At 41.9% G+C, this 27,604-nt stretch overlaps 1 protein-coding gene across 3 annotated transcripts in view; it reads right to left on the bottom strand.

Annotated features, from left to right (window-relative positions):
- dapk1 (death-associated protein kinase 1) overlaps positions 1 to 13,396 on the bottom strand; it is a 193,773-nt gene extending 180,377 nt beyond the window's left edge. Inside the window, exons 1-2 of one of the 3 annotated variants that reach the window (XM_063068839.1) lie at positions 13,059 to 13,396; positions 12,091 to 12,265 (exon numbers count right to left, since the gene is read on the bottom strand). In XM_063068839.1, coding sequence (XP_062924909.1) covers positions 12,091 to 12,152 — 62 coding nt within the window. In that variant the 5' untranslated portion in view covers positions 12,153 to 12,265; positions 13,059 to 13,396. Of the gene's footprint in view, positions 1 to 12,090; positions 12,266 to 12,649; positions 12,803 to 12,899; positions 13,033 to 13,058 lie in introns of those variants that run through there. The other 2 variants (XM_063068840.1, XM_063068841.1) reach the window with 2 other exon arrangements.
- Between the last annotated feature and the right edge of the window lie 14,208 nt (positions 13,397 to 27,604).

The raw sequence follows: 27,604 nt of genomic DNA, 5'->3' as shown, positions 1-27,604 counted from the left end.
CTCCACCATGTCCACACTGACCCCCTGGATGGAAACAGGGGTCACCGGTACCTTAGCTCTCCTCAGGTCTACCACCAGCTCCTTAGTCTTTTTCACATTAAGCTGCAGATAATTCTGCTCACACCATGTGACCAAGTTTCCTACTGTAGCTCTGTACTCAGCTTCATCTCCCTTGCTGATGCATCCAACTATGGCAGAGTCATCAGAAAACTTCTGAAGATGACAAGACTCTGTGCAGTAGTTGAAGTCCGAGGTGTAAATGGTGAAGAGAAAGGGAGACAAGACAGTCCCCTGTGGAGCCCCAGTGCTGCTGATCACTCTGTCGGACACACAGTGTTGCAAGCACACGTACTGTGGTCTGCCAGTCAGGTAATCAAGAATCCATGACACCAGGAAAGCATCCACCTCCATCACTGTCAGCTTCTTCCCCAGCAGAGCACGGCGGATGGTGTTGAACGCACTGGAGAAGTCAAAAAACATGACCCTCACAGTGCTCGCTGGCTTGTCCAGGTGGGCGTAGACACGGTTCAGCAGGTAGACGATGGCATCCTCAACTCCTAGTCGGGGCTGGTAAGCGAACTGGAGGGGATCTAAGTGTGGCCTGACCATAGGCCAGAGCAGCTCCAGAACAAGTATCTCCAGGGTCTTCATGATGTGGGAGGTCAATGCCACCGGTCTGTAGTCATTGAGGCCGCTGGGACGCGGCGTCTTTGGCACAGGGACAAGGCAGGACATCTTCCACAATACAGGAACCCGCCAGAGCCTCAGGCTCAGGTTAAAGACATGGCGAAGTACTCCACATAGCTGAGGGGCACAGGCTTTGAGCACCCTGGTACTGACACCATCCGGTCCTGCAGCCTTGCTTGGGTTGAGACGTTTCAGCTGTCTTCTCTCTCTTAACTCTGCCAATGCATCCATAGTGACCTTTTCCTTATAAGAACCATATTGAGGGTGAGATGATCCAATAGTGAGTCAGTGCACTACTTCCCAGTTTTAATCCAAAGACAAAACACACTGAAACCACAAAGCTGAAGTACAAGTGAAAGTGGTGGACATACTCAGGAACTCAGAGAACATTCTGGAGCATCAACTGCGTCTGTCTCCACAGATGCTGCATGATCTGTTGAGCATTTCCACATTTTCCAATTTTAATTCCTGTTCACTGCTGCTTTAAACACCAGACTGAAAACAGAGCCAAAATAACGGTCTTATATAATCTGGCTGAAGATGAATAGCAGGAGCAGGAGGTAGTTAAAAAAAAACAAAGGAGCTCTATCTGAACTTGCTCACGTTTCCTCCCCCTACCGTCCAAGAAAAACTACCTGACTGCCATCAATATGGCAGAAAGAGAAGTGATAATGTTTGAAAAGTCACTCCCACGTAGAAAAGTCCCTTGAAGCTGTTACTGTAATTCAATGGTTAAAAATTACTTCCAGCTACGTTGTACATGTTGCCCAATGGAGTATAACTAATCCATAATGCTAATGGAAAGTTTCAGCTTGAATCACCTGCACATCAGAACCAAGGTCACTTCAACCTCAGTGGTTGAGTGGCTACATGCAATCAATGCTACAGCTTATGTATGTTTGGAGGCTGAGTTCCAAGCCATCAGCCTGTTCACCAAAGCATACGAGGGGATTGGGTCCTACATTCACAAAATAAACCAATATGCCTCAACCACCTTGTCCCTACTGTACAACGTCACCTTCTGCTATTACAGATCCACACAAGACATGGACCACTTCCCATTTGATGGCAGCCAACTCTTAGTGTAGGCAGGCACTCACGATGGAATTTCCATTCTCAAGTGCATCAATACATTGTCTGAAGGAAAACAAAAATATGCTTGCAGATCGAGGCAAGATCAAAATGAGCACACTAACATCAGTTTTTTTTTGGCCAACATCTCCAGCACTAAGGCCTTACTTCCATTAAGTTAGCTCTGGTGGGTGAACAAACTCTGCCAGTCCCATACTAGCTTCCCGAAACACAGGCTCTATTCTAAACTAGGTTGTGAGAACAAATTACCAGGCAGCGAAAGGAAAAGATTCGAGCAAGTCTTTGAAAAATACAATATCCCCATCAGCCCCAAGAAATTCCTGGCCCTTGACTGCTCAAAGTAGAAAGGGAGCATTTAGGATGGCAACAGGAATCTTAAGTCCAGGTATCAGGATCGCACACAAGTGCATAAAGAATAGTGAAAGAGCACACTGCCTCCAAAATAACCTAGACACTCACCAGGCCAAACACTTGCTGACCCTCCTGTGGCAAAACCGGCGGAGTTTCCCCACAATGTCCTCAGTCACTTCCCAGCTGGAGTGGAAACAACATGTCCTTAATTGCCTCAGCAGAAGACATCAAATTTTCACGTTTCATCCCACAGAACTTCATAGCCAAAAAAGCAAATGTGCTGCTTAGTCATATAGGAAACGAGCCAGCTAATTTACACCCAAGTATGCTGGAGATGTTAATCCTGCACTGAAGCTTCCTGTCTTTCAGTTATACAATCTGAAAAAGCAGAACATTTCTTATTGGGTTCTTGAGCTTTGAAAAAACTTGAATACAGGAAACACGTTACACGGCCTATGCACAGTTAAGTAGTGAAAAATAAATAAACTCGCATTTGTAAAGGATAAAACTTAATCTCTACTGTCTCGATGAGGTCACACTCAGGTTGGAGGAACAACATCTTGTATTCCACGTGGGTAGCTCTTAACCTGATGGCTTGAACATCAATTTCTGGTAATGCCCCCCCCCTTCACCATTCCCCTTTTCCCTCTCTCACCTCATCTCCTTGCCTGTTCACCTCCTCCCTCTGGTGCTCCTCCCCCCACCTTTTCTTACTTCCAAGGCCTCCTGTTCTCTCCTATTGGACTCCCCATTCTCCAGCCCTGCATTCCTTTCACCAATCAACTTCCCAGCTCTTTATTTCATCCATCACCCTCCTGGTTTGCTGCCGAAGGGTCTCGGCCCAAAATGTTGACTGTACTTTTTGCCACAGATGCCGCCTGGCCTGCTGAGTTCTTCCTCCAGCATTTTTTTGTGTGTTGCTTAAACTTTTATCACAGCCAATTTGAAATGTGGTCAATGCTATGACACAGAGAAATACAGCAGCCAACCTATCAATAATAAAGGATCAGATAATCTTTTACAGTGATGTTTACGGATTACATATGAAGCAAGGTTCAGAGACCTCAACTATTCCTCTTCAATTAGTACCATAGATTTTATATCTATACAAGACGACTGACAGGGACTCAGGATAGTGGCCCGGAAACTGAAGGTTCAAGCAAATTTAGGGATGTTGGACAGATTAATATTCAATAAGAATCAAATAATAAATAAAATCAGATTCATGCCAATACATGGTTATGTTTCATGGCTGAAAGCAACTGCAATATTCTGTTCAAGGAAATCATTTGTATTACAAACCAAAATATAACTTGCAAGCTCATAATTATTTTATTGCTCGTCAACATCACAGGCAGAAGTCAGAAGTTAAAAGGTCATAACAATGTTACACCACCTGATTTCACTGCATGGTTATTTGAGACCCTTAATGAGCTTCAAAGTATGCCCATAATTTCACTTTCGTTAAAGGATAAAAACAATTGGAACGAGCTGGCCTTTAAAGCAAATATTGATTTCCAATGTGTTCTATCAAAATAAGCAACAAAAGTTTGGATTTCCATCAGTATGTTCTTGTCTAGAGTTCAATTAAGCTTTGAAATTAAAAGCTTGTTATATGTGTAAAAATAGGAGGCTGATGTAAACAAACTACATATTTAAACATTGCATTCAAACATAATGCACCCAAGTATAAAACATTCGGGTCTTAGGCCTGGCCACAATGCATATTCACTCTTCAGCAAAGAATAAAAGAATATTTTGTAAGTTTTCTTACAAGCTACACTTCACCCATCCAATATTTGCCAATTCACTAAAATGGCCTCAAACAAAATCCAACACCAATCTCTCGCTAAAATCTTTCATTAAAGCCTTCCTTATAATCAAAGTTGGGAAGGATAATCTCTAGCAGACAGTAAATGTGAACCATAGAAGTTGATCAGGTGGGAGGAAGTGTAATTATCAGGCATTAACTCAATTCATTCATTAGTTTAAAAGAATCAGATTGTCTGACCTAAAGCATTCTTTAAAGGTACCCACTTAAGGTTACTGCTTTTATTCAACTTTGTGCACCTATTTATTCAGACTTAATGCAACATTTTTTACCCTCTGTCAACTTAATCTTTCCCGCTTTAATCTGCTGAAAGAGTCCCACTTATGAGGACATGAATTAATAGGCATAGCTTTCCAATGTGGCCCAGAACAAATGCTGAATAGAGAGATTACTCTCTGTATTAGGTTGTGTCTAGATCTGCATTGCTATCAATTTTCTTTATAGGGGAACTGAAATCAAGAATTTTGCCACAGAAAAAAAAGCCACAAATTTGGTCACTAATACCAGCATAAACCACACGTGCTTCTCTGATTTTTTAAAGTAATGAGAGCACAGCTGTTCACTAAACTGGTCTCTACCTTTCTAACACTGCATGCCAACTCCAATATTTACAAGCTGAGTGACAACTCTGACTGCTCCTTATGCCTCTCTTTGCAACATGACTCCCGCCATCCAAGAACAAAACAGGTTCCTTTAGGTCGCTCTGATTCAGCCTCCAGTCTGACCAATCGCCACTATCCTTCTAACGGCACCTTCCTGTGCAACACCTGCTCTTTTACACGCCCTGTCTCCCATCAGCCAAGGACCCAAATGCAGCTTCCAGAAGTAGTTGCAATTTCCTTGTATTTTGGATAGTGTATTCACTCCAATGTTGGAAACAGATCAAACAGTAGCTTTGTAGAGGACCTCCATTCAGTCTGCAGAGAAGACTCTGAAGTTTCGACCACCTGTCACTTTGCTTCTCCATCTCATTCCTGCTTTCATTCTGACTTCCGCCTCAATCATTTCTAGTATACTTCAAGAGATTCCTTAAGGTTGTTATAGCTGGTGGATGTGATATGGGAGATGGGAAATCTAAGTTCTAAGTGAATTGCTGGGGGGCATGTTCTAGGCCCGCAGCAATTTGCCGCAGCGGAGCCCGGATCCTGGATCCTAATGCAAGGTACAATCCGCTGTTTGAACAATCTAAACGCCAGCCCATGTAGAACGGAAGGGCAAGGTGTCAAGAGTCGGGCGAGGCTGGATTGCTCTGGGTGCCAAGCTAGTTTGGAGAAGTCGAGAAGGGCTTCTTTGGCAGCGAAATCCAAGCCCGGAACAATTCGCCGTGGTGGGCCTGGGGCTAGATCCTAGTGCGAGGAGCAGTCCACTATTCAAACAATTTAATTGCTGGCTCAGACAGACTGAGAGCTCCTCTCTCCACGATGCTAAGGCTGTAAGATTAATCCTGACTGCTATGCTTCGTGTCTACCAATTTTGTGGCGATTTGCTCCACATATGATGAACTGAATACTGATGCTTTGGGCCTATTCTGGGGGTTTGGGTCTAAGTACTCAATTTGGTTCAGAATGCTATTGTTGTTGCTCACCACTATTGTTAGCATGATTTGTTTCTTCCCTCCTTCTCTGTGTGCATTGGGGACTGGTCTTTTTTAAAAAATTGTGTTGTTTTGGGTTCCCCGCTTTGCGTCTGCCTGTAACCAAACAAATCTCAAGTTTGTATAATTTGTACATTCTTTGATAATAAATGTACTTTAAATACTTTGAAATGTTCCCAACAGTATGCACCTCAAATAGCCCCTTACAACCAAGTCCAACTCCTGGTCTTCACGTGTGGCTTAGTTACGAAGCCCACCAGAACCATTTCAACTGACAGGAGAAGGGACAAAGGCGGGTTATGGGTGCACTAAAACCAGCCGTGTTGGACAGATGGGACTCATTAGCTGTGACTGGCAGCTCACTTAGGAGAGGAAAAACTGATCTCAAATCTCTTCTGCCTTGCCACTATACCTACTCTTGGGTAAGGCTTCAGGAGAAAACACCAATGAAAATTCCAGAGTTGGGAGTCTCCAAGGCAGTCCTACATTGAGTTCAGTGCTGACTGGCAACCCCTGTGATGTCACTGATGCCAAACTGCATCGGTCTCTGCCATTCCTTTGGGTTCATCAGCTGCTTGGAGAGGGGGAGCCAGCTGCCTGGGCAACAGCTTGCTCTCCATATCGTACTGCCCTGGCTTGCCAACTGGCTGGCATATCACATAGACAGATAGGAGACAACATCCATGGTTGACCTCAATGAACAGAAGGCCTTCAAATAGTTCATCACAAGCTCATGGAAAAGCAACTTCTCTTCTTCCTCAACAAAAAACAAGCTTACAAACCTAGTGTCATTCCACTACAGATTCTCTGCAGGTTATGGTAGGGTTCTGTTGTGATTAACTGCTCGTTAGCTGAACAGTTCGCAAGGCAGAAACATGACCACCCATCAAAATAGTTCAATAAAAACACAGGTCAACCAAGGATAATGTGCACTTAAATGAAGGTATAAAACTTAACCAGATTTCTCTGCAAGATGCAATGATATTGCCACAAACCAAATTTCCACACAGCAGATGACGCCTGAAACTGGCAAATCCATCCCACCAGTTTCTCAAACATTTGCTTGTATGTATGTGCTGTAACCACCTTGGGCATTTGCAGCCGAGAGGAAACCTTTATGTTATATGATCAGCATTTTAAAAATCAAATTTCCAGTAATCAATGTTTTTTCTTTTGGTAATTTCAGATGACTCTACCCCTCCTATCTATAATAAGCAGAGACTTGTACTTTGCCCTCATTTGTCTCCCAATCTCTGTTGGTTTTTGTTCTTTCACACACGTTGATGATTTTTCTGACATTTGTTTGAGGCTTCCAGCATCTGCATTGTTTTACATCCGTTTCTCAGTTTTGCTCTGCGTCTTTTCCTGCATCTTCCCTGACAAAGCGAAGGAGATAACTGGTTTCCAAGTTTCAATTGCTGTATTACCTATTCCAAAGCACACACAACTCTCCCTCCTTAAAAGGAAAGACTGATCCTTCATTCGAGAAAAATATTCATGAACATGGATGGAATGAGGTACTTGCAAAGTACACCAAATTTTTAATTAACATCATGGCAAAGGACCTGACAAATTATTGCAAACTCACACATAACCTGAAAATGACCTTTCAAGTCTGCAGTAATATTTTGAAAAGATACTTTTAAAGTCACATCACAAAACAAGAGAAAATCTACAGATGCTGGAAATCCAAGTAACACACAAAATGCTAGAGGAGCTCAGCAGACCAGGCAGCATCTAGGGAAACGAGTACAGTTGCGGTTTCGGCCAAGACCCTTCATCAGGACCGGAGGAAAAATGATGAGGAGTCAGAGTTGGGGGGGGGGGGGAAGAAGCACAAGGTGATGGGTGAAACTGGGAGGGGGAGGTAGAGGGGTGAAGTAAAAAGCTGGGAAGTTGATTGGCGAAAGAGATACAGGGCAGGAGAAGAAGGAATCTATAGGAGAGGACAGAAGGCCATGGAAGAAAAAAAGGGGAGCATCAGAGGGAGATAAGGAGATGAGGCAAGAGAGGGAAATGGGAATGGGGAATAACTTTCACCAATCAACTTCTCAGCTCTTTACTTCACCCCTCCCCTTCCCCCAGTTTCACCTATCTCCTTGTGGTTCTTCCTCCCCTCTCCCCACTTTCTTACTCTGACTCCTCATCTTTTTTCCCCCCAGTCCTGATGAAGGATCTCGGCCTGCAACATCAACGATATTCTTTTCCATGGATGCTGCCTGGCCTGCTGAGTTCCTCCGGCATTTTGTGCATGTTGCTTTTAAAGTCATCGTTTGTGGATTTATGAAAACTGTAAGAAACAGATTTGTTGCATTAACAACACACACAAAATGCTGGAGGAACTCAGCAGGTCAGGTAGCATCTGTGGATATTAATAAACAGTGGACGTTTCGGGCTGAGACCCTTCATTAGGACTGGAAATGAAGGGGGAAGTGGTGGGGGTGGGGGAGGGAAAGGAGGATAATCTAGAAGGTGATAGGTTAAGCCAGGTAGGTGAGGGAGAAGGATGAAGCAAGAAGCTGGGAGGTGATTGGTGGGAAAGGCAAAGGGCTGAAGAAGGAATCTTATAGGAGGGAAGAGTACACCATGGGAGAAAGAGGAGGAGGTGCAACAGGGGGAGGCGATAAGCAGGTGAGAAGAGGAGGTACAAGGCTAGAGTGGAGCAGAGCTTAGTCAAGATGGCGCTAAATGGTGTCTCCTTTATTTGAGTCTTTGGAACCAGTTCGATTTCCATCTTTAATATCCCTATTTTTCCCTTTCAGGGTTCTTTTGAAGACCCTGACCTGGAGTTGCATGCTGACTTCAGCTGTTTGCGGGAATGGGACCTGCCCTTGGGGTGTCACGACTGGCCGTTATCCGACATGCCAAGGGTGTGGCCTAAGAGTTCGGCTTGCCTTTGGAGGCCTAGGATCTCGGGGCTCTGGGGGCGGGCAGATTGAAGGTCGATGTCCTGGACTGGTGTGTCATGGGAGCTGGAAGGTCTTTGGCTGTGTGGCGAGAGACCTGAGATCTTTGGGCACAGAGCTCAGAAAAAGCGACACAACGGACTTTTAACATCATAAGCCAGCAAGTTGTTTGTTATGTCTCCCCTTCCGCTGTGAAACAGAGACATCTCTTTCTCCCTTATTAGGGAGAGAGAGCCTGTGGTATGACAAATACCAGGTGAATGTGTAGTCTTTGGAGTACTGCAAGTCTGTGTCTTTTCTGCACACTTGAGTGCTCAGTGGTGGGTGCCAATGCTTTTTTTTGCTGGTGGGGGGAGGGGGGATCATTGCTCGCTGCGGCTTACACGTAGGAGGAGGGGAGCTGGGGGGGGTCTTTGGGGTTCTAACATTTAACTGTCATTCACTCTTTGGGGCACTCCTCTGTTTTTGTGGATAGTTGCGAAGAAAAAGCATTTCAGGATGTATATTGTATACATTTCTCTGACATTAAATGTACCTTTGAAACCTTTGAGTGGGGATTAGAAGAAAAGGGGAGGGTGAGGAGAAAAGAAAAAAAAAATTTAAAAATCAGAAGAAGAAATCGATGTTCCTGCCATCAGATTGGAGGTTACCTAGACAAAATATGAGGTGTTGCTCCTCCACCCTGAGAGTGACCTCATCATGGCAGAAGAGGAGGCCACAGACCGACATGTCAGAACTGGTATGGGGATGGGCATTAAAATGGTTGGCCACCAGGAAGACCTTCTTTTTGTTGACAGAGCAGAAGTGCTTGACAAAGAAGCCCCCCAACTTACATTGGATCTCACCAATGTAGAGGGAGCTGCATCAGGATCACCAGATACAGTAGACAATCTCAACAGTTTCGCAGGTAAAATGTTGCCTCACCTGGAAGGACTGCTTGGGCCCTGAATGGAGGTGAGGGAGGAGGTGAATGGGCAGGTGTAGCATTTCTGTTGCTTACAGGGTTATGTGCTAGGAGGGAGAGTACTGGGGAGGGACAAATTGACAAGGAAATCATGGAAGGAGATTGTGTTAAACTTAATGTTGTCTTAATGTTAATGATGTTGTACTGTTGTACCAGGTCTTTCTAGTTCAGTCTCTGGAAATTTGTTATGCAGTACGTGAGCATGTGTAAAACCTTTTCTCTAAGTATTGTCAAAATGAATGTGAACTAATCAGGTGTAAAAAGCCAGCCAAAGATTTATTTCTTCTGCTTACTTGTTGATGATTAATATCTGACTTGCGATTATAGATGTAATGCTTTGGCAACCAATTATTCTCATAAAATAACTGTACCTTTGATTGCATATACTGTACAGTGAAAACAGACAGCAATGGAGAGCAATGTGGGAAGGAAGGGTTAGATTATGATTTTAGAGTAGATTAAATGTTGACACAAGATCATCATCTGAAGGGTCTGCATTGTAATTTTCTACATTTTATGAACAGAGAACAGGAAGGAAAATTTTGCAAGGGCAATCATAAATACCACATCTACATACACACAGGTGGTTTAAAACTAATAAAGAAAACGTCAGGTTACAGAAAAGATTCAATTTAATACTATATTTAGTGAAGTTCAGTGACACTTTTTTTAAAAAAAAGAATACAACTGTACTGCAGCCACACACATAAAAGTTGCTGGTGAACGGAGCAGGCCAGGCAGCCTCTCTAGGAAGAGGTACAGTCGACGTTTCCGGCCAAGACCCTTCATCAGGGCTAACTGAAAGAAGAGCTAGTAAGAGATTTGAAAGTGGGAGGGGGAGATCCAAAATGATAGGAGAAGACAGGAGGGGTAGGGGAAACTAATAACCAAAATGTTGAATGTTACTGCAGCCAATTCTGATCTGCACTTCTTAGAAAGAATGTTAGGGTGGTAGTAAGAGCACAGAAAATCTTTCACTAAGTGACTCCATGGAAATGTATGCAACACACACTAAATGCTGGAAGAACTCTCTCACTTGCTAGATTAGACTGGAGAAGGCGAGGAAGCCACAAATGTGTAGAGATATTTGATAGGATTCTTGATGTAAATACAGAGAAACTGCACCCTTTTACAGATAGTTTAGGGAGTAGGGGACACATTCCAAGTGATGGAAAAAGATGCCCGGGCATTTCAGAGAAACCTTCAACATTTTGGTTATACTTTTGATGCCACAGTCCACATTGTCAATTGGGAACTGTCAAAAGGGAATTGGACAGTCAAAAGGCAAAACAATTTCATGGATTCTGGAGGGAATTAGTTAGGGGAAGTGAAACAGTCTAGATTTCTCTACAGAGCTGGAAGTGACTTTGCAGGCCAAACGGCTGCCTCCTATGCCACAAACATTTTAGAAATCAAACCATTAGGAACAAAATAATTTGTCTGAAAACACTTAAAATTCCTTTTACAGAAAAAACCCCATAACACAGTAGTTTCACGATCCAATCATTTCAACAGATTTCAATTTGAAGTAATTGGGCACAATGCAAAAAAAAAAGCATGGCTGTTTAATAAGGTAGATATATTACATGCAATGTTTGCTGATTCCTCAAAAGACTGAGATTATTGCATTTTACAAAGGTATTTTTCTAATTGCAGTCATTCTCTATTAGCTAAAATGACCAGAACAATACACAGAATCACCATTACAAAATCAAACCGGTACAAAACACCTAATGCATCAGGAGTAATGTGAATATCTGTCCAAGTAAATTGCAATGGACTAAATTAATATGTTGACAAGCTCCAGCATTCTGTTTAATTTATCAGGTGCACATACATCTAATTTAAATAGAATGCTGCCAGGTGTACAAACAGATGATTTTAAATAGAGTGCTGTTCTAGCGAACCTGTGCCACAGCCTGCTACAACCCATTTTCTGATGTCTACAACAGGTTACAATGCTTCATTTTGTTGTCCATTTCAAACCAGCGAATCCCTTGACAGTTTTCTATTTAACAACATGTGGTACAGCTTCAGTGTTCACAAGTGCAATTTACTCGCTATCGCACATCCATGCGTGCTAATTTTCAGTTTATCAGTACTGTACTTCCTTGGTAACCAGGATATCGGCAAATGCAATAAAGCTTCCGAACACTAATAGAGTTCTCAAATTAATGCAATCTTCCACAACAGTTTACCTTAAATTTTGCCAAAAAACTCCCCCAGCTCCTTCCCAGGAAAACTTAACAACAACTAAATTAGACCATAGTAAAACATCATCTCCACCGGATTATCGCGATAAACAATAAGTGAACTGAGTGAGGATTGAAGACAGCAAAAAAAACCCATACACAGCACACTTTATAGGCCCACTCTCAAACTGTTGACACCTTCCATTTAATGGAATACTGTATATACTAAATTCTGGACAGGCAGATTATTGACAACTAAATTGAGAACTATGCATATGGTTTTCACGAGCATAGCTGTCAATGAAGGGAAACGGTGGAGGGTGGGTGAAATTAGAACCAGGCATAATTTCTGTCCAACCCCTCCTGCCAAAATTTACCTGTCAAGAAGACGGTGTCAAAAGCTTCTCATCCATTGTTCCACATTTACGAAATCTGTATCGGTACACTCAGCTTCTGAAATTCTAAGCACTCACCTGCCCAGCTCTTCGCCGATTTGGTAATAATCTTCCACATTTTCTTGCTTAAACACGCTCATGGTAACTGGTTACTTCATCCCGCTGTACAACCAACCGTACAAAGGTAACCAATTTTAGCATCCAGTAGGGCGACACTCCCTCACTTGCCTCCTCAGTTTTAAGCGCATTCTGCCTGTGTAAAAGAAGTTAAAAATGATACTCCTGTATTAAATTGTATTCGTTAGAAAATAACAATGAACTCGATGGGCGTTCCTCAGCACGTAAAAAAAATTGCATTTCGTTATTTCAGCTGCGCTACGTACAAATAAAGCAAACGTCAGCTTTGCTCATAGTTCCCAACGAATATATTGTGTTATGTTAAAAACAATATTTAAAATATAACGCTTATCGTAACCCCAACGTACAGCCAGCGACACCCAGTCTTTGAAAGGGGCTGGATGGCGTTAGCTGGTTCACTATAGTTCAGCTACACGGGGCTAGAAACCCAACAGAGCTCTCAGCGTACATAATGTTCAAGTAACACAAAAATACAGAAGAAAATTAATTGTTTTCTAACCACCAATCATTCCAGTTTCTTGTACGAACACTCTCGAAATCGAGCCGCATTTTAAATTATCGGCATTTCGCACTTGGTCAATTAAAACCTTTAAAAACACGGGAGTTCCACATCCGATGTGAGTTTCGGAGGTTTTCGGCAGACTGCTGGACGGATTCGTCGCCGGTAACCACCGTGCGCACAGCGCCAGCCTCGGCCTTGTGCCCAAGCAACCCATCCCGAAATAAAAAGCGATTAAAGAAGGCAATACCAGCCCACTCGCAGAAGCTGCTGGACCAGGAGCGGAGAAATGCAGCACGCCCATCACCCCGAGCAGTCCCCCAGCCAGCGCCGGCAGCTCGGGCCGGGCGTCAGCTGCCACGACTCCCGGAGCACAGCACGGCGGCCCAGCCAATGACAGCATACTCACTCCGCTCGCCACTCACGGCTCGCTCGTTGGCGTCTGGGGGAAGATATCCAGCTCCCACGCCCGGCTTTGTGTTTATTTTCGTGCATAAAACCACTCCGCGTTCACCAGGCGGCCTCTTCTCCCTTCAACTCACGGTTGCTTCTGCAAATTAGCAACCGGTGGGAAAATAAAAGGTGTGTTCTCCCTAGTTGCCAGCGACGGAATGGAAGTTACAGCAAAGAGCTCGCCACTTCCCTATCGCTGTGGCGTCTACACGTTTCCTTCCTCAAGATGGGATCTTTCGGTATCGTTTATTTCCTTAGTTTCTGCCTTTGCTTCACAGCCTAGGGGTGTATTTTTGAGTTGGTCTGCGGCGTATATTATCAAATCCATCATAAGTCATACACTCGCCGAAGGGGGGGGGGCAAATTTATGTGAAATAATCCCGTCAACTGGGAGGTAGAATTCTGTTTACTGCAGTTGAAATCTTAGAACTTGAGGGATGAAGTTACTAACACTGCTGTTATATGCAAATATACTAAGAGCGTGTTGACACTTAGCGGGTCAGGTAACATCGGTGGAGAGAGAAACAGAGTTAAATGTTTTCAGTCCAAGAGAAACATTAATTCCGTTTCTTCTGCCACAGCTATCGCCTGCCCATGGAGTGTTCCCAGCGATTTATGTTGTTATTTCAGATTTACAGAACGTACACTTCTTGACTTTCATGTTATGTGCAAATGTTTGCAGTCCCAGTTAACGAGAAATTAGCCATCTTCTGACTTTTGGCTTTCCGTGACAGCTCCTTTAACATAATAAGTTGTATCAAGGATTCAGTTGGAGTGTTATAAATAAAATTTGATATTGCCGACACACCTAAGAAGTTATTAGGGCAGGTGACGGAAAATAGGTGAAGGGGTAGGTTTTATGGTGTGACCCACACAAAAGTGCTGGAGGAACTCGACAAGTTAGGCAGCATCTATGGAGGGGAATAATAATGGATGTTTCAGGCTGAGACCCTTCATCACGACTCCATTTGATGGAGTCTCGAGAGACAAGGTATCTACGCAGGAAGCAGTGAAGAGCCCTTTTGGTTCTGAATACACCTCTGGTCGTGGCCCTCTGATGAAATTCTTTGATTAGAAGACTAGAATCTGGAGACTGAAGATTCCTTAGGGAGTTGCAGGGGAGGGAACAAAGGAAAGACCATTGAGAAATATGAAATTTAATGCGAAAGCAAATTATTCTTAACCAGAAGCATGTAGTGCAGATCACCAGATCAGATTGGTGGATGATATTTGTATCATGACACAAGTTAGCATTTGGGCAACTGAGGTTTGCATGATTTCATGTTTATGCAGGGTAGAGTGAGAGGGGCCAGTCAGAAATATGTTGGAATAGGCCAGAAACAAGAAAAGGTTAGAGGGTGGAGAGAGAATGCAGCCAGTAATGAAGCAGAGGTGGAATAATGAGACAGGACCTGGTAGGAGATTGGTGGAATATCACAGTGACCGATGCAGGGGTGGATAGTGCTTGTGTTCCTGGCAATCTGGGCCCCTGAGAAAATGGTGGAGCTGCTGAAACTATAAAGTTGGCAAAGGCCCCACATAGCCCTGAATTTTAATTTTCCAGAATGCTAAGCAAGCCCTAACTTAAAGAGAAGCTAGAGTCATAACTTCATAGAATGTGAGTATGGTTACAGGAAAGAATGTTGTAGACTGGAGGCAGGATTCAGCTCTCTCTCTCTGCTATTTATTAGACCTCTGGCCCCACTGGATTCAGGAACCATCCAGTGTTAATTTCAGGGTTGAGCTGGCTTCTCATGACTCACTCAGTGTCCATCCATGGCCTATGGGCCCACCAGTGCCAACATGGAAAGATGTCTGTGAAGACAATAGGCATGGGTCAGGAATCAAAAAACAGCCATGTTAACTCCATTTTAATTTTCAGGGCCTGTCCCATTCCAGCTCTAGACTCAGAGATATATCCTGGCTGATCAATCTGGAGACCTGCTATATTCTGTCCGTGATGGTCATCCTGATCCCCCAGATGCATGTCACTTCAATTCCCCTTCCTATTCCCACACTGATTTATCTAGATTCACCTTCTGCACTTCCAGGGTGAAGGCCAGCACAAATATTTTGCATTCTATCTGTGGATCTCGTATGAACGGTGAATTTTCTAATTTCAGGTATCACTTGCCTCCTGTTTCCTCTTCCCTATCGTCCACCTCCAGTTCTCCCTTTTTTTGATGCTCCTTGACCCTCCACCCCCTATCATCCATTTTTATTCCACTCCCAGACTTTGTTCCATCCGCCTTCGACCCACAAATTTCACTCAGCAGGTCCCCTCCCCTGTCCGGCTGCTTCTGCCCCTCATCTCCCCCCTGATGGTTCCCAGTATCATCTTCCTTACTTATCATATTTCTTTGTGTCCCCACCTTTACCCTCCCCACTCCTCCCCTCAACTGGCTCCATTTTGTTTTGGTCTGCTTCCCTTTGCTATCCACCTGGCTTTCTCTCCCAACTGTGAAATCCCCTTGACACCCCCTCCCCCCCACCTGGTTTATCTTTCCATCATGTTCCATCAATCACCTGCTGAGACTCTGCCTCATTCCTCCCTCTCTCCTTTTTATATTGGTTATCTACCCTCTCCGCTCTCAGTCCTTGATGCAAGGCCTCAGTCCAAAGTGTTGTCAGTTCTTTTCCACTTGACAGAAGCTGCTCAACCTGCTGACTTCCTTTAGAAATTATTTGTTTCTCCAGATTCTAGCATCTGCAATCTCTTGAGACCTGAGGGATATAATGGTAATGTAAGTTTCGCACTACTATATTGAAGTTCAACCCTAGCCCATACGTTTGTCATTGCTTAATACTGGTGCTTTTGTCCCCCTGTAACATATACACGGCACTGATGAGGTCTGTCATTGTAATGCTGAGGTGGAATGGTGATGGACACAAGTTTGTCATTGGATAAGGTAGAGATACAGGGTACTTGCTGGTCCTAGGTGCAGTTTCAAAGAATTGTTTCAGGAGCTGGTATGGGCATACATAGCAGTTTGGAAGATTCTTGGAATTGCCATCCTTGCCATGACCTTGCCGCAAAATTTTACACCTCTTATGGACAAAATGTAACCTTGGTCATGCACAGTGTTTTTTTGAACCTCGGTAGTGAGGAAATGTATTCAACTTTATGGCCCGCCTTTCGTGTTTGCCTCTGTATACAATAGCCCTCAATTTAATGACTGTAGTGCTTTCAAATTATAATCAGGTTTCAAAAATGGGTAACTGGCAGATCCCACATTATGTTTTCTATCTCTCACTTTCATTCATTTAATTGCATGTCATAAATGTCCATTGCTATAGGAGATTGTTTGGCCTTTTGAGACTTTTAGACGCTTCACATCCATCCTACGGTTAGAATCACTGTGGCTCCTACAAACCACCCAATGTAGCAATGGGTGTTGTCATGATTCCATCTTTTGTTTGCCTAAACCCTTACAACTTTAAATCAGGATGGTGGAGAGGTGCAGCATAGTCTTCAAAAATCTTGTCTCAACAATGACATCAATGTCACAAACAGTCTGATTCATTTTCAAATATTCACAGGAAGATGGATAATGTTGACCAGGGAATGGAGCCACTGTTGTTTTTGAAGACAATGGTTTCAGTCTTTACAGCTGGGGAAAATATCTGTTCATCTAACACTGGATATGGACAAGCACTTTGAATAAGATAGTGATGAGTCAAGAAACATGGTTGTGAGATACAACTAAGTGGCTGTTTGAAAACAAAGCTATGTTTATAGATTGCTGCCTAAAAGCAGCTGGTAGGTGAGAAATATAAAGTGACTGAGGGGAGCTGTGGATGTAGGTAGAGGTACAAAGATACCATATGATAAAGGATATAATGATAGGAATAAGACACAACAGGTAAAGAAAATATTCAGAGGAAATTTGGTTTGTGTCTACCTGGGAAAAGAACGAAACTCAATTTACATAATTGTGCTGCATCCTGGGTTTCCAGGGGAATGAAAGTGAAAATTATAGATGCTCTGCCTACATGTTTAGATATGGTAAAGATATCAGAAGATTGGAATTTTGCAAGTTCATGCACTGTTTCATAAAGGACAGAGGGAAAAATCAGCCTGTTAGTTCAACAGTGGAGTTGGGGATTCTTTAGAGATATTAATCTAAAACTTAATTAATAGTGCATTTTAAAAAATGGGTCACTAAATGAAAGCCAACAAGAATTTGTTAAAGATACTTAATTATGCTTTCTTTATTTGATTAAGTTTTTGGAAGAGTGATGGAGAGGATAGGTAATTGCTATGTAATTGATGTTGTGCACACAGTTTCAAAAAGCATTTGATAAAGCACCAAATAAGAGAATTCCTAGGCAGATTAAAGGGACACTGACGGTGTGAATATACATTTCTCCATATGCCGTGTTGATAAATTGTGTTTTCATCTGAAGCATGTTGTGTGCAGTCATGACCCTGAAATGAAACTGTCAGCCTTTTTGATATATATAGTATAAATGACTTGGAATTAGCATAATTTCAAAGATTACAGACAACTGGAAATGGACTCAAAATTAAACAACACGAACGACGGAGAGAGGTAACAGAAGAAGACCTGCTGTTATAATAGATGGCACACAGATGTCTGAATTTAATACAGGGATGTTTGTAGCAATTCTTTATTTAGAAAGAACAAAAGGAGGCAATATTTATTCATTGTTAGAATGGTTTAAAAGTGTGCAAGGATAAGCGGAGTTCGTTTGATAAGTGGAGTGTTGAGACAATAGACAATAGGTGCAGGAATAGGCCATTCAGCCCTTCGAGCCAGCACCACCATTCACTGTGATCATGGCTGATCATCCACAATCAGTATCCTTTTCCTGCCTCCTCCTCGTATCCCTTCGCTCCGTTATCTTTAAGAGCTCTATCTAACTCTTTCTTGAAAGAATCCAGAGAATTGGCCTCTACTGCCTTCTGAGGTTGGATGATATGCTCTCCAGTCTGTGAAAGTCGCTGGAGAGGTGAGAAGACTAATGAAAAGAAATAAGAGAAATAGAGCTATACGTAGATTACAAGAAAATTACATGTATTCTAAATCTTTATGAAACACTATTTAGCCAGTAATTAGCATATTGTGGCCTATAGTAGACACACTTTTCAATAAAGGATTCAGATTTAAGCTTATTGTCATCTTGGGAACTGGCTGCAAAATATCACAGCTCTCCAATATCACATGATATGATCCACATCTTAGGAAAGTGCAGAAATAGTTTAATTGAAATTAACCAATGATTAAAAACCTTCTGTTACAAGATCAGAAAATAAATTCTAGTTTTATGACTTGGAATAGAAGGGTTTTTCACCTTACAGCCATAAAACCCAGCAAAGATTCATTAGAGTTGTGTAAAGTTATGAAGGGTTATATGGATAAATATTCTCAAGGAACGAAAGGAAATAGATTGAGGTAATTAACAGTAGATCATGAAGCAACATGAGCAAGAATCAACTTAAATTGTAGGAACGGCAAAAAATTGCTGCCAATTTGCACACAAGAGATAGAATTTGCGTGCAGAAAATTAATATTTGGTTTCTTTTACTTGTGGTAATTTATAATACTCAGCAGAAAAGAAAACCATAGACCTCATGTACAGCCAGAGTGAGCCCAGTGACATCAACAGTGACTGGAAGATAAGCAGCATAACCAGGAAGTTTTTAAAGTTCAGGGTCAGCTGCTCAGATGTTAAAGTCCATTGCAGTAACAATGTGACTTAAAGGGTCGGCAATTTTCATAATGCCAGAATTTAAATAAGGCACCTAGACATGAGGAAAATCTGTTTTACCTAGGTGATTTATTATGACTGGGAATTCATTGCTTGATATGATAGTGAAAGTATTCATTCATAACAGTGGAAATTCTAGATGTTTTGGTTATATAATTCCTATCTTTTTAGATAGGACACTGGTGCCAGAGGACTGCAGATTCCAAATGTAAAAAGTGAATCAAATAATTAACTTTTAGGTTGATGCCTAAAGAACAGGAGGATGAAGATAATTATATAGCGGTTTCAAAGATCTGGCACATTTACAAATAGTTGAAATTATTCCCTTACTTCTGCCTCAGTCACTGATTTCATGACATGAAAACTTATGTGTGTTGCTTCTAAAGGCAGTGTACTGAAATCATAGAATGGGAGAATAATCATGAATGAATGAAGGCTGTGTTTGGATTCCATATGAGCAACCATTGCTCATGTCAGTTGCTCTAAATTCTCTATTTTATAGATTTGAAGCAGAATGTTCGAGGAAGTCAAGCAATCAACTAAGTTAGTATTCATTTAAAATATAATTTTTTATGGGAGGTTAAGAGCAAGTTAACATCTAAGCTTTGTCATCATGGAGGAAGAAAAATTGAATACATTTTCATTCCGATAATCAAAAAAATTAATAGAAGCTTGATTTAAATAACACACACAAAATGCTGGTGGAACTCAGCAGGCCAGGCAGTACTTACAGAAAAGAGTAAACAGTCGAGGTTTCAGGCCGAGAACTGATTAACTCTTTTCTGTAGTTGCTGCCTGATCTGCTGAGTTCCTCCAGCATTTTGTGTGTGTTGCTCTGAATTCCCAGCATCTGCAGACTTTATTCATGCTTGTTTTAAATATCTACTTTATGTATCTAATATAATGTCTCCTTTTTGGGTCTCTTTCTTCCAATTACGAAATTATTAGTGGAAATTGCAAACTAATCATTTGTATCCTTGATGCTTTCTTGAGACACCTCCACTGAGAAGCTTAAAACATCTGTTTTATGAATCATTAATGTAGAACTGTAGGTCAATGTTCATGTCTTTAGAATTCTGTGATTTCAGGCCATTAAAATATGCCCCTCACCGCACCCAGTAATCCAGCCACAAGATCATTAGTGTATTTTAGATCTTTTTGTTTGGAGAGGTGAATCTTGTTTAATTTCTCACACCTGGATAAGCTTAGACTCACATCCATAATGTAAATGTGTAATTTGTATACTGGCAGGCTGCCACTGCAGAGGATCTAGACAGGAATATTCCACTGTCATAAACCGTTAAAACTTTGTTGACATTCACAGGTTTGATTTGTGAGTTATTGACAGTGCATTCCATCTGGATGGATTATGCCTTTATCTCTGTTTATTTGTCAGCATGTAATGTTGCATTTATTTCAATGATTAAAATTTAAAAAAAACAAAGTCAATATTTCATAGCATGTAGTGAAAAAAAACTCAGGAGTTTCTCCTGGGATGTCTCTTGGGATGACTTGATTCACTCTAGTTCTGTTCTGTGAAGAATCCAAAGTGGGATCTGCAAACTTGGTTAAGGGTGAAGAAGATGGTGTTTTTTGCCGCAGCTGAGCAGGCCATTTGTGATCTTGTCCACCCCTTTCATTACCTGCACTTGCTCAGTACCTCCTCAGATGGTTCTTCTCCTTTCTGAGTGATCATGAACCTGTTAATCATAATCATGAGTTAGTGGAGATGTTACACTTTTTCAAGGAAGTTTTGTGAATATCCGTGAAGTATATTCCTTGAGTTTCTGGGAATTTCTTGTTAAGACAGAGCTTAGAGTAAAGTGCTTCATTTGGAAGACTGGTGATAGACATGTAAACAATATGGCCAGCCCACTGGAATGTGGTTGAATCCTGAAGCTGGGAAAGTCCGGGAGGAGAGGATGCTGATCTTGATTTGTCTCTCCCAACAATGAATGCAGAGAATTTTACAGAAACAGCACTAATGTTATTTCTTCAATGCTTTCAGTTGCCTCCAAAGATCATTCATTACTGTTAAGTCCACAGGAAGCTGAGGATCACTGTTTCCTGGTAGACCATGTGCCTTTTACTGGCTTGGTAATTTAAATGTGCTTGAACATAAGAAGCTGCATTGGGTAGAGTTCTTAGTTCAATAAATCACTGGCACATCCCTCCTCACCATTGGATGTATCTACATGAGGCATTGCCTCTGGAGGCAATGTCTGTTATCAAAGATCCCCACCATCCTGGCCATACCATTTTCTTACAGCTACCAATGAGTAGGATGTACTGAAGTCAGATGTCCCACACCACCATATTCAAGAACAGCTACTTTCCTTCAACCAATCAGTTCTTGACCAACCTGCACCACCCTAAACACTACTTTAGTATAGCAAGACTATGGCAACTTTCCATTACAGTGAACATTTGTTCTAATTGTGTTCTTTCTTGTATAATTATGTATAATTCATATTTAGGCTGTTTTTCGTGTGAATGTACAGTCTCTGATGTCATGTGCCTGTGATACTGCCACAAGTAAGTCTCTCATTGCATCTGTGCACGTGAATATGGCAATAAAATCGACTTTGGCTTTCGTCTGAAGTTCTGAATTTTTGCGTACTTTTTCCTTAGTCAGTTGAAGGTATGATGAATATTACCAGTGCATCTGCCTTTGGCGAGAGCTGTCTGCTAAGATTTGAGAAGTGACCCATCTTTTCCAGGGTGCAGCCATGGATTCTTGCATTTACCCTATCTATACCTCATAATTTTGTGTACCTCTATCAAATCTCCTCTCATTCTCCAGTCTACTGTGCTACAGGGAATAAATACAGTAAATCTTGGTGATTATGCATGCAGACACCACTGTTTCGGAGAGAATGAATATTTCAGGATATGGATGAAGTATTAACTAAGCTGCTGCAAGCATCTCAAAATTTGTCGAAGCTGCACTAATACAGGCATCTAAAGCAGTGATTCCCAAAGTGAGCAACATCACCTCCTCCTTCCCCCCGCCCCTTCCCCCGGGAGTGGTGAGAGCTTCTAAGGGCGTGATAAAAATAAAGGGGGCAGTGGGGGGGGGGGCGGCTCAGTAACAACAAAAATGTAAGAAACAGGCCATACACAATTTTGTTGCTCCTTGCTAAACCTGGAAAGCCCCATGCAATTGTAGGAGAACTGATTCTGCCAGCAGTAGTGGAGGTTCTGAGTATGGTTTTGTACAGGTCCCAGGACATTCCTGAGAGGATCTTGCCTTGGATTACACAGTTCCTTACTGGAATGTTCTGTCTGGAAGGGGTGCAAACGGAAGTTTGTCGCTGTCCCTCAGGAGCATTCTGACTGATTGCTTCACTGTGTGGTGTGGAGGCAGCAATGCACAGGATTGGAATAAGCTGAAGAAGGTTGTAATCTCAGCCAGTTCCATCATTCAAGAGAGAGAGAAAGAGATTCTTTAATGCCATTTGCAGTACACAAGTGTAAAGTGTAACAAAATAATTGTTACTCTGGATCTGATGCAACATAAAAACCACAAGGTAAAGAACACAATAATAATAAAGCAAAACACAATAAGTATAAATATGTAAGATAGCCTACATACATAGATTGACTGGACGTCCATGAGTTGATGCTAGGCACAAGACTCTCTGTATATAAAATGACTTACACCAGTAACAAGCAACTAACAGCTGCCAATGTGTCTGTTGTGCTTATAGTTTTTTCAAATATGACAATGAAACCATCCAGGCACCTTGAACATTTGAAGAGAATACACTCTGATAAAGCAAATAAGATCTTGGTTTATTTCTAGTCACAACTTTATTTGTGACAACTTTCAGAAAAGGAAAATACCTTAAAACATGTTTGCCAGCACTTCACAACAGAACAGTGATGGTTTGCGTGCTTCATACACCACTTTGTTGCTCATTGCTAAATCTGGAAAGCCCCATACAATCGCCAAAGAACTGATTCCGCCACCAGTAAGGAAGGTTCTGAGTACAGTTTTGCATAAGTCACCAGAACAAATAATTAATGTCATTCTGCTCAGCCACAGCTCTGTTCAAAGACGAACAGATGAAATGTCTGAGAATGTGGAAGGCACTTAGTGCAACATAATTAAGACAACAGAATTTGTTCTGCAGTTGGATGAGTCAGCTTTGACAAGCAATGAATCTTCACTTCTTGGTTCTGTTTGCTTCATAAAAGATGAAAGCATAGTTCAAGAGTTGTTATTTGCAATGGGACTAGAAGCACATACGAAGGGGGAGTCAGTGTTTCAGGATGTTGAGTGATTTTCCAAAGAGAAAGGTATTCTGCTCACCAACATTCTTGCTTGTGCAATAGATGGGGCACTGCCAATGACAGGATGCCAAAGTGGGGTTTCTACTTCCTTGAAAAAGACTTTATCTGACATTAACTGTGTAATTCACTGAAAACATCTTGTCACTAAAAACCTAGGTGATCGGCTGCACAAATCATTAAATACTGTTATCATAGTGGTAAATAAGATCAAGTCTCATGCTTTCAATTCTCAACTATTTTGAGAGCTCTACATTGAGAATGATGAACAGTTTGAATGCTTGCTCTTACACATAGAGGTCAGATGGCTGAAATACTTCCATGCATTTTTTGAAACTGTGATAAAATTCTTTGATGACTTAAATGTTTCATTTAGTAATCAGCTCAAGAATATCAGGCATGGTGTTGCTTACAGTGCCTGTAAAAAGTATTAAACCCCCCCCCCCGGAAGTTTTCATGTTTATAGTATTACAACGTTGAATCAGGATGGATTTAGTTTGGCTTTTTTTGACACTGATCAGCAGAGTAAGATACTTCTGTGTCAAAGTGAAAACAGATCGCTGCAAAGTGATCTAAATTAATTATAAAAATAAAATACAAAATAATTGATTGTTTTCACCCTCTTTGATATGACTAACCAAACCATCACTGGTGCAGCCAATTGGTCTTAGAAGTCACATACTGTAATTAGTTAAATGGAGATCTGTTTTTGGAGACCTATGTGCAGTCAAGGTGTTTTCAACTGATTGTAGTAAAAATACATCCAGATCTGGAAGGTCCAACTGCTGGTGAGTCAGTATCCTTACAAAAATGACACAGTGAAGACAAAAGAACACTCTAAGCAACCCCGTGAAAAGATTATTGAAAAGCACAAGCAAGTCAGGAGAGGGATACAAGAACATTTCCAAGTTACTGAATATCCCTTGGAGTACAGTTAAATCCATCACCAAGAAATGGAAAGAACATAACACAGCTGTAAACCTGTTGGGGCAGACCGTCCTCAAAAACAGAGTGACGGTGCAAGAAGGGGTCTAGTGAGGGAGCCACTGAGCGAGCTATGAGAACTCTGGAGGAGTTACAAGCTTCAGTGGCTGAGTGGCGCATACAACTGTTGCTCTTGTGCTTCACCAGTCATAGCTTTATGGGACAGTAGCAAAGGGAAAGCCACTGTTGCAAAAAAAATCCCATGAAATCTTGGCTAGAGTTTGCCAGAAGGCATTTGGGAGACTCTGAGGTCATCTGGAAGAAGGTTTTATGGTCTGAAGAAACCAAAATTCAGCTTTTTGGCCATCAGACTAAATGCCATATTTGGCGCAAGCCGAGCACCGCACATTATTGAAAGCACATCATCCCTACCATGGTGGTGGCTGCATCAAGCTGTGAGGATGCTTCACTGCAGCAGGCTCTGGAGGGCTTATGAAGGTAGACGGTAAAATGAATGGAGCCAAATACAGGGAAATCCTGGAGAAAAACCTGATGCAGTCTGCAAGAGAACTGTGACTTGATAGAAGATTTGTTTTCCAATAATACAATGACCACAAACCTAACGTCAAAACCACACAGGAGTGGCGTAAAAACAACACAGTTAATGTCCTGGAGTGGCCAAATCAGAATCCAGACCTCAATCCAATTGAAAATTTGTGGCTGGACTTGAAAAGAGCTACTTATTCAGACTCCCCATGCAATCTGACAGAGTTTGAGCAGTTTTGTAAAGAAGAATGGGGAAAAATTGCGGTGTCGAGATGTGCAAAGCTGATAGAGACCTATCCACACAGACTCAAGGCTGTAATTGCTGCCAAAGGTGCATCTACTAAATACCGACTTGAAGGGAGTGAATACTTATGCAATCAATTAATCTGTGTTTTATATTTGTAATTAGATTATTTTGTAGAGATCTGTTTTCACTTTGACATGAAAAAATCTTTTTCTGTTGATCAGTGTCAAAAAAGCCAAATTAAATTCATTATGATTCAATGTTGTAAAACAATGAAACATGAAAACTTCCGGGGGGGGCGGGGTGGGGAATACTTCTTATAGGCACTGTATTTGTCAGAATTATTTGCGAAGTTTAATGAAATCAGTCTTCAATTGGAAGGAAATGATGTGAATCTTATCAAAGTGGTCAGTTGTCTTCACATTTCTGTCCGTTAACCCTATTTAAGTGCAAAATTAGCCATTACAGACTTTTCCAATTTTTGAGCCTCTTTGAGTTTGAAGAGAATACTAGATAATGATCTTCAAGTATAGTGTGCCCACCTGGTGAGCTGCATAAAAACACGTCAGAGCAATTTCAGGATTCTAGATTGGGTAATAAATCCTTTCCTGACGCTTGTGATGAGGAAACAGGAAGGATGGAGGAAGAACTGATCTTGCTCCAAAATGACTGAGCGGAAGCCAAGGTTCAAAAAATCATATCAAGACTTCTGGTTGCAGAAAGAAATCTCTGAACCCTATCCTGCACTTTGGAAAAAGGTCAAGATGTTATCTATTTCCTTTCCAACGTCATATTTAGTGGAGTAGAGTTTCAGTGCAGTCGCCCAACTTCTTTCGAAGCATTTTAAACAGGCTGTAAATTACTGAATATGGGGATCGGAGACTGCTTCGAAATGACATTCAGCCTGATGTTGAGAAACTGATATTATTGCACCAAGCCCATCCATCTCATTGAAAGGTGAAAAATCAATGAAGTAGTGAATAGTTGGACTACTAATGTGCATTCTAAAATTATTGATTAAAATTGTTCTTTTGTAATTAAAGATGGAATTTTATTTGTATCTTTAAATAGATTTGAATAATTTCTGCAATTATTTGTCACTACTTCGAATTTGCAGTTCCTATTTTTCTTTCACTGTGCATTGTAAATCAATTTTTTTCTTAGTTTTTATGTAATGGCTGGAAATGGAGATGTGGTCTCGGACCCAAGGTGGTGATAACGCGATAAAGTTTGGGAACCACTGATCGAGAGAGTATTCTGTTATCATCCTGGCATGTGCCTTTTAGGTCCCTGAAAAGCCTTGGTGTATGTGGAGGGGAGTCACGTGCAGACAGAGTCAAGAAGCTGACCTGCTCTTGTAGCCTGGGTATTAATGTGCTGATCAAGTTGAATTTCTGGTTAGCGGTGACCTCAGGATGTTGAGGGAAGGGACACAGCAATGGCAATTTATTTGAAGATCAGAGGTAGATATCATAGTTGGCCTCTGTCTGATACTTCTGTGAAAAAAATGTGATGAGAAGTTGAACATTATGCAAATATCTGACCTCATGATGGGAGAAAAATCATAGGTGAAGTAACCAAAGATGACTGGGCCAAGGACACTGCCCGCAGGATTTTTTGCCATGATGTTCTGGAACTGCCATGATTTCCAACAACCAAATCCATTTTCCTTTGTGAGTAGCGTGACTCCAGACATTGCAGTATTTTTCTTTTGATGTTCTTTTTCTTCCGTTTTATCCTTCATATCACCCTCTGTCAAATGCTGACTTGATGTGAAGAGCTGTCACTCTCACCTCATCTCTGCAGTGTGCCTCGTTGACACATGTTTCAACAAAGGCTGTGGTGAGATGAAAAACATCTACTGCCTCCAGAACTTCCCAGGTGATGGGTACTTTGACAATGCTTTCAACTGCCTGATGGGATGACAGAAGATGCTACAGGACTTTTGAGAGAAGGGGTATAATGTCCCTCCTCACTTCTAAAGGTGCATTCACTCTTTACCTTCCCCTCCCAGGAGGAGCATGTAATAACAATGCACATATTCAGCCCATATGTGCCCACTGAGGATGTTCTCCCCTTCCTGTCCCATTACATTGAGGGAGCAGGAGGTTGTGTGGATATCAATGACCTCTTTGGGACCTAGACCAACAAGTTCCTGGTGAAATCAAGCTAAGAGTGCATGTCAGTGGAGGATTATCCTCTCACCCTCAGTGTTTGCCACTGGAAGGAACTGTGGTTATATGATGGAGTATGTGCAGGGCAATCCACACTGTGTCGTAACTGCAACAAACCTGGATACGTGGCTGCCCAATACATTACAGTCATCTGCAAGAAGTGAAAGCAGGAAGGCCACCAGCCCAAGGACTGGAGATAAAACAAAAGTTGCTACAAGGCCTACTCTAAATGTGCCTGTACCCACGCTCAGGCAGCAACAGAGGTCGCTGACAACAATAATGCTCGGAGAAATGCTGACGCATCCCCAACCCTTAGAGAGGCCCTAGCAGAGACTGAAACTGAGTCTGAGAGCAGGACTGAGGAAAGACCATCATCTTGAGCTCCCAAGTGCCAAGCTCTTCCCCAAAAGGAGGAATCAATAGAAGAGAGGATGGCAGATGGACAAGAAGGGGAATGGCAAGTGGTGAAAAGGAAGACTCAGAAGACACCATTCTGGAGACAGTGGGCTTCTGAGACTAAAAGTAACGGGAAGAAAAAGAGCATTGCAATGGACAGGCACCAACAACCTCTTCTCATCAGAGGATGGA

This window comes from Mobula hypostoma, chromosome 16 (assembly GCF_963921235.1).
Source record: "Mobula hypostoma chromosome 16, sMobHyp1.1, whole genome shotgun sequence".
Classification (NCBI taxonomy): Eukaryota; Metazoa; Chordata; class Chondrichthyes; order Myliobatiformes; family Myliobatidae; genus Mobula; species Mobula hypostoma.
The sequence above is the reverse complement of the archived record's forward strand: the minus strand, read 5'-3'. Positions and strand labels throughout refer to the sequence as shown.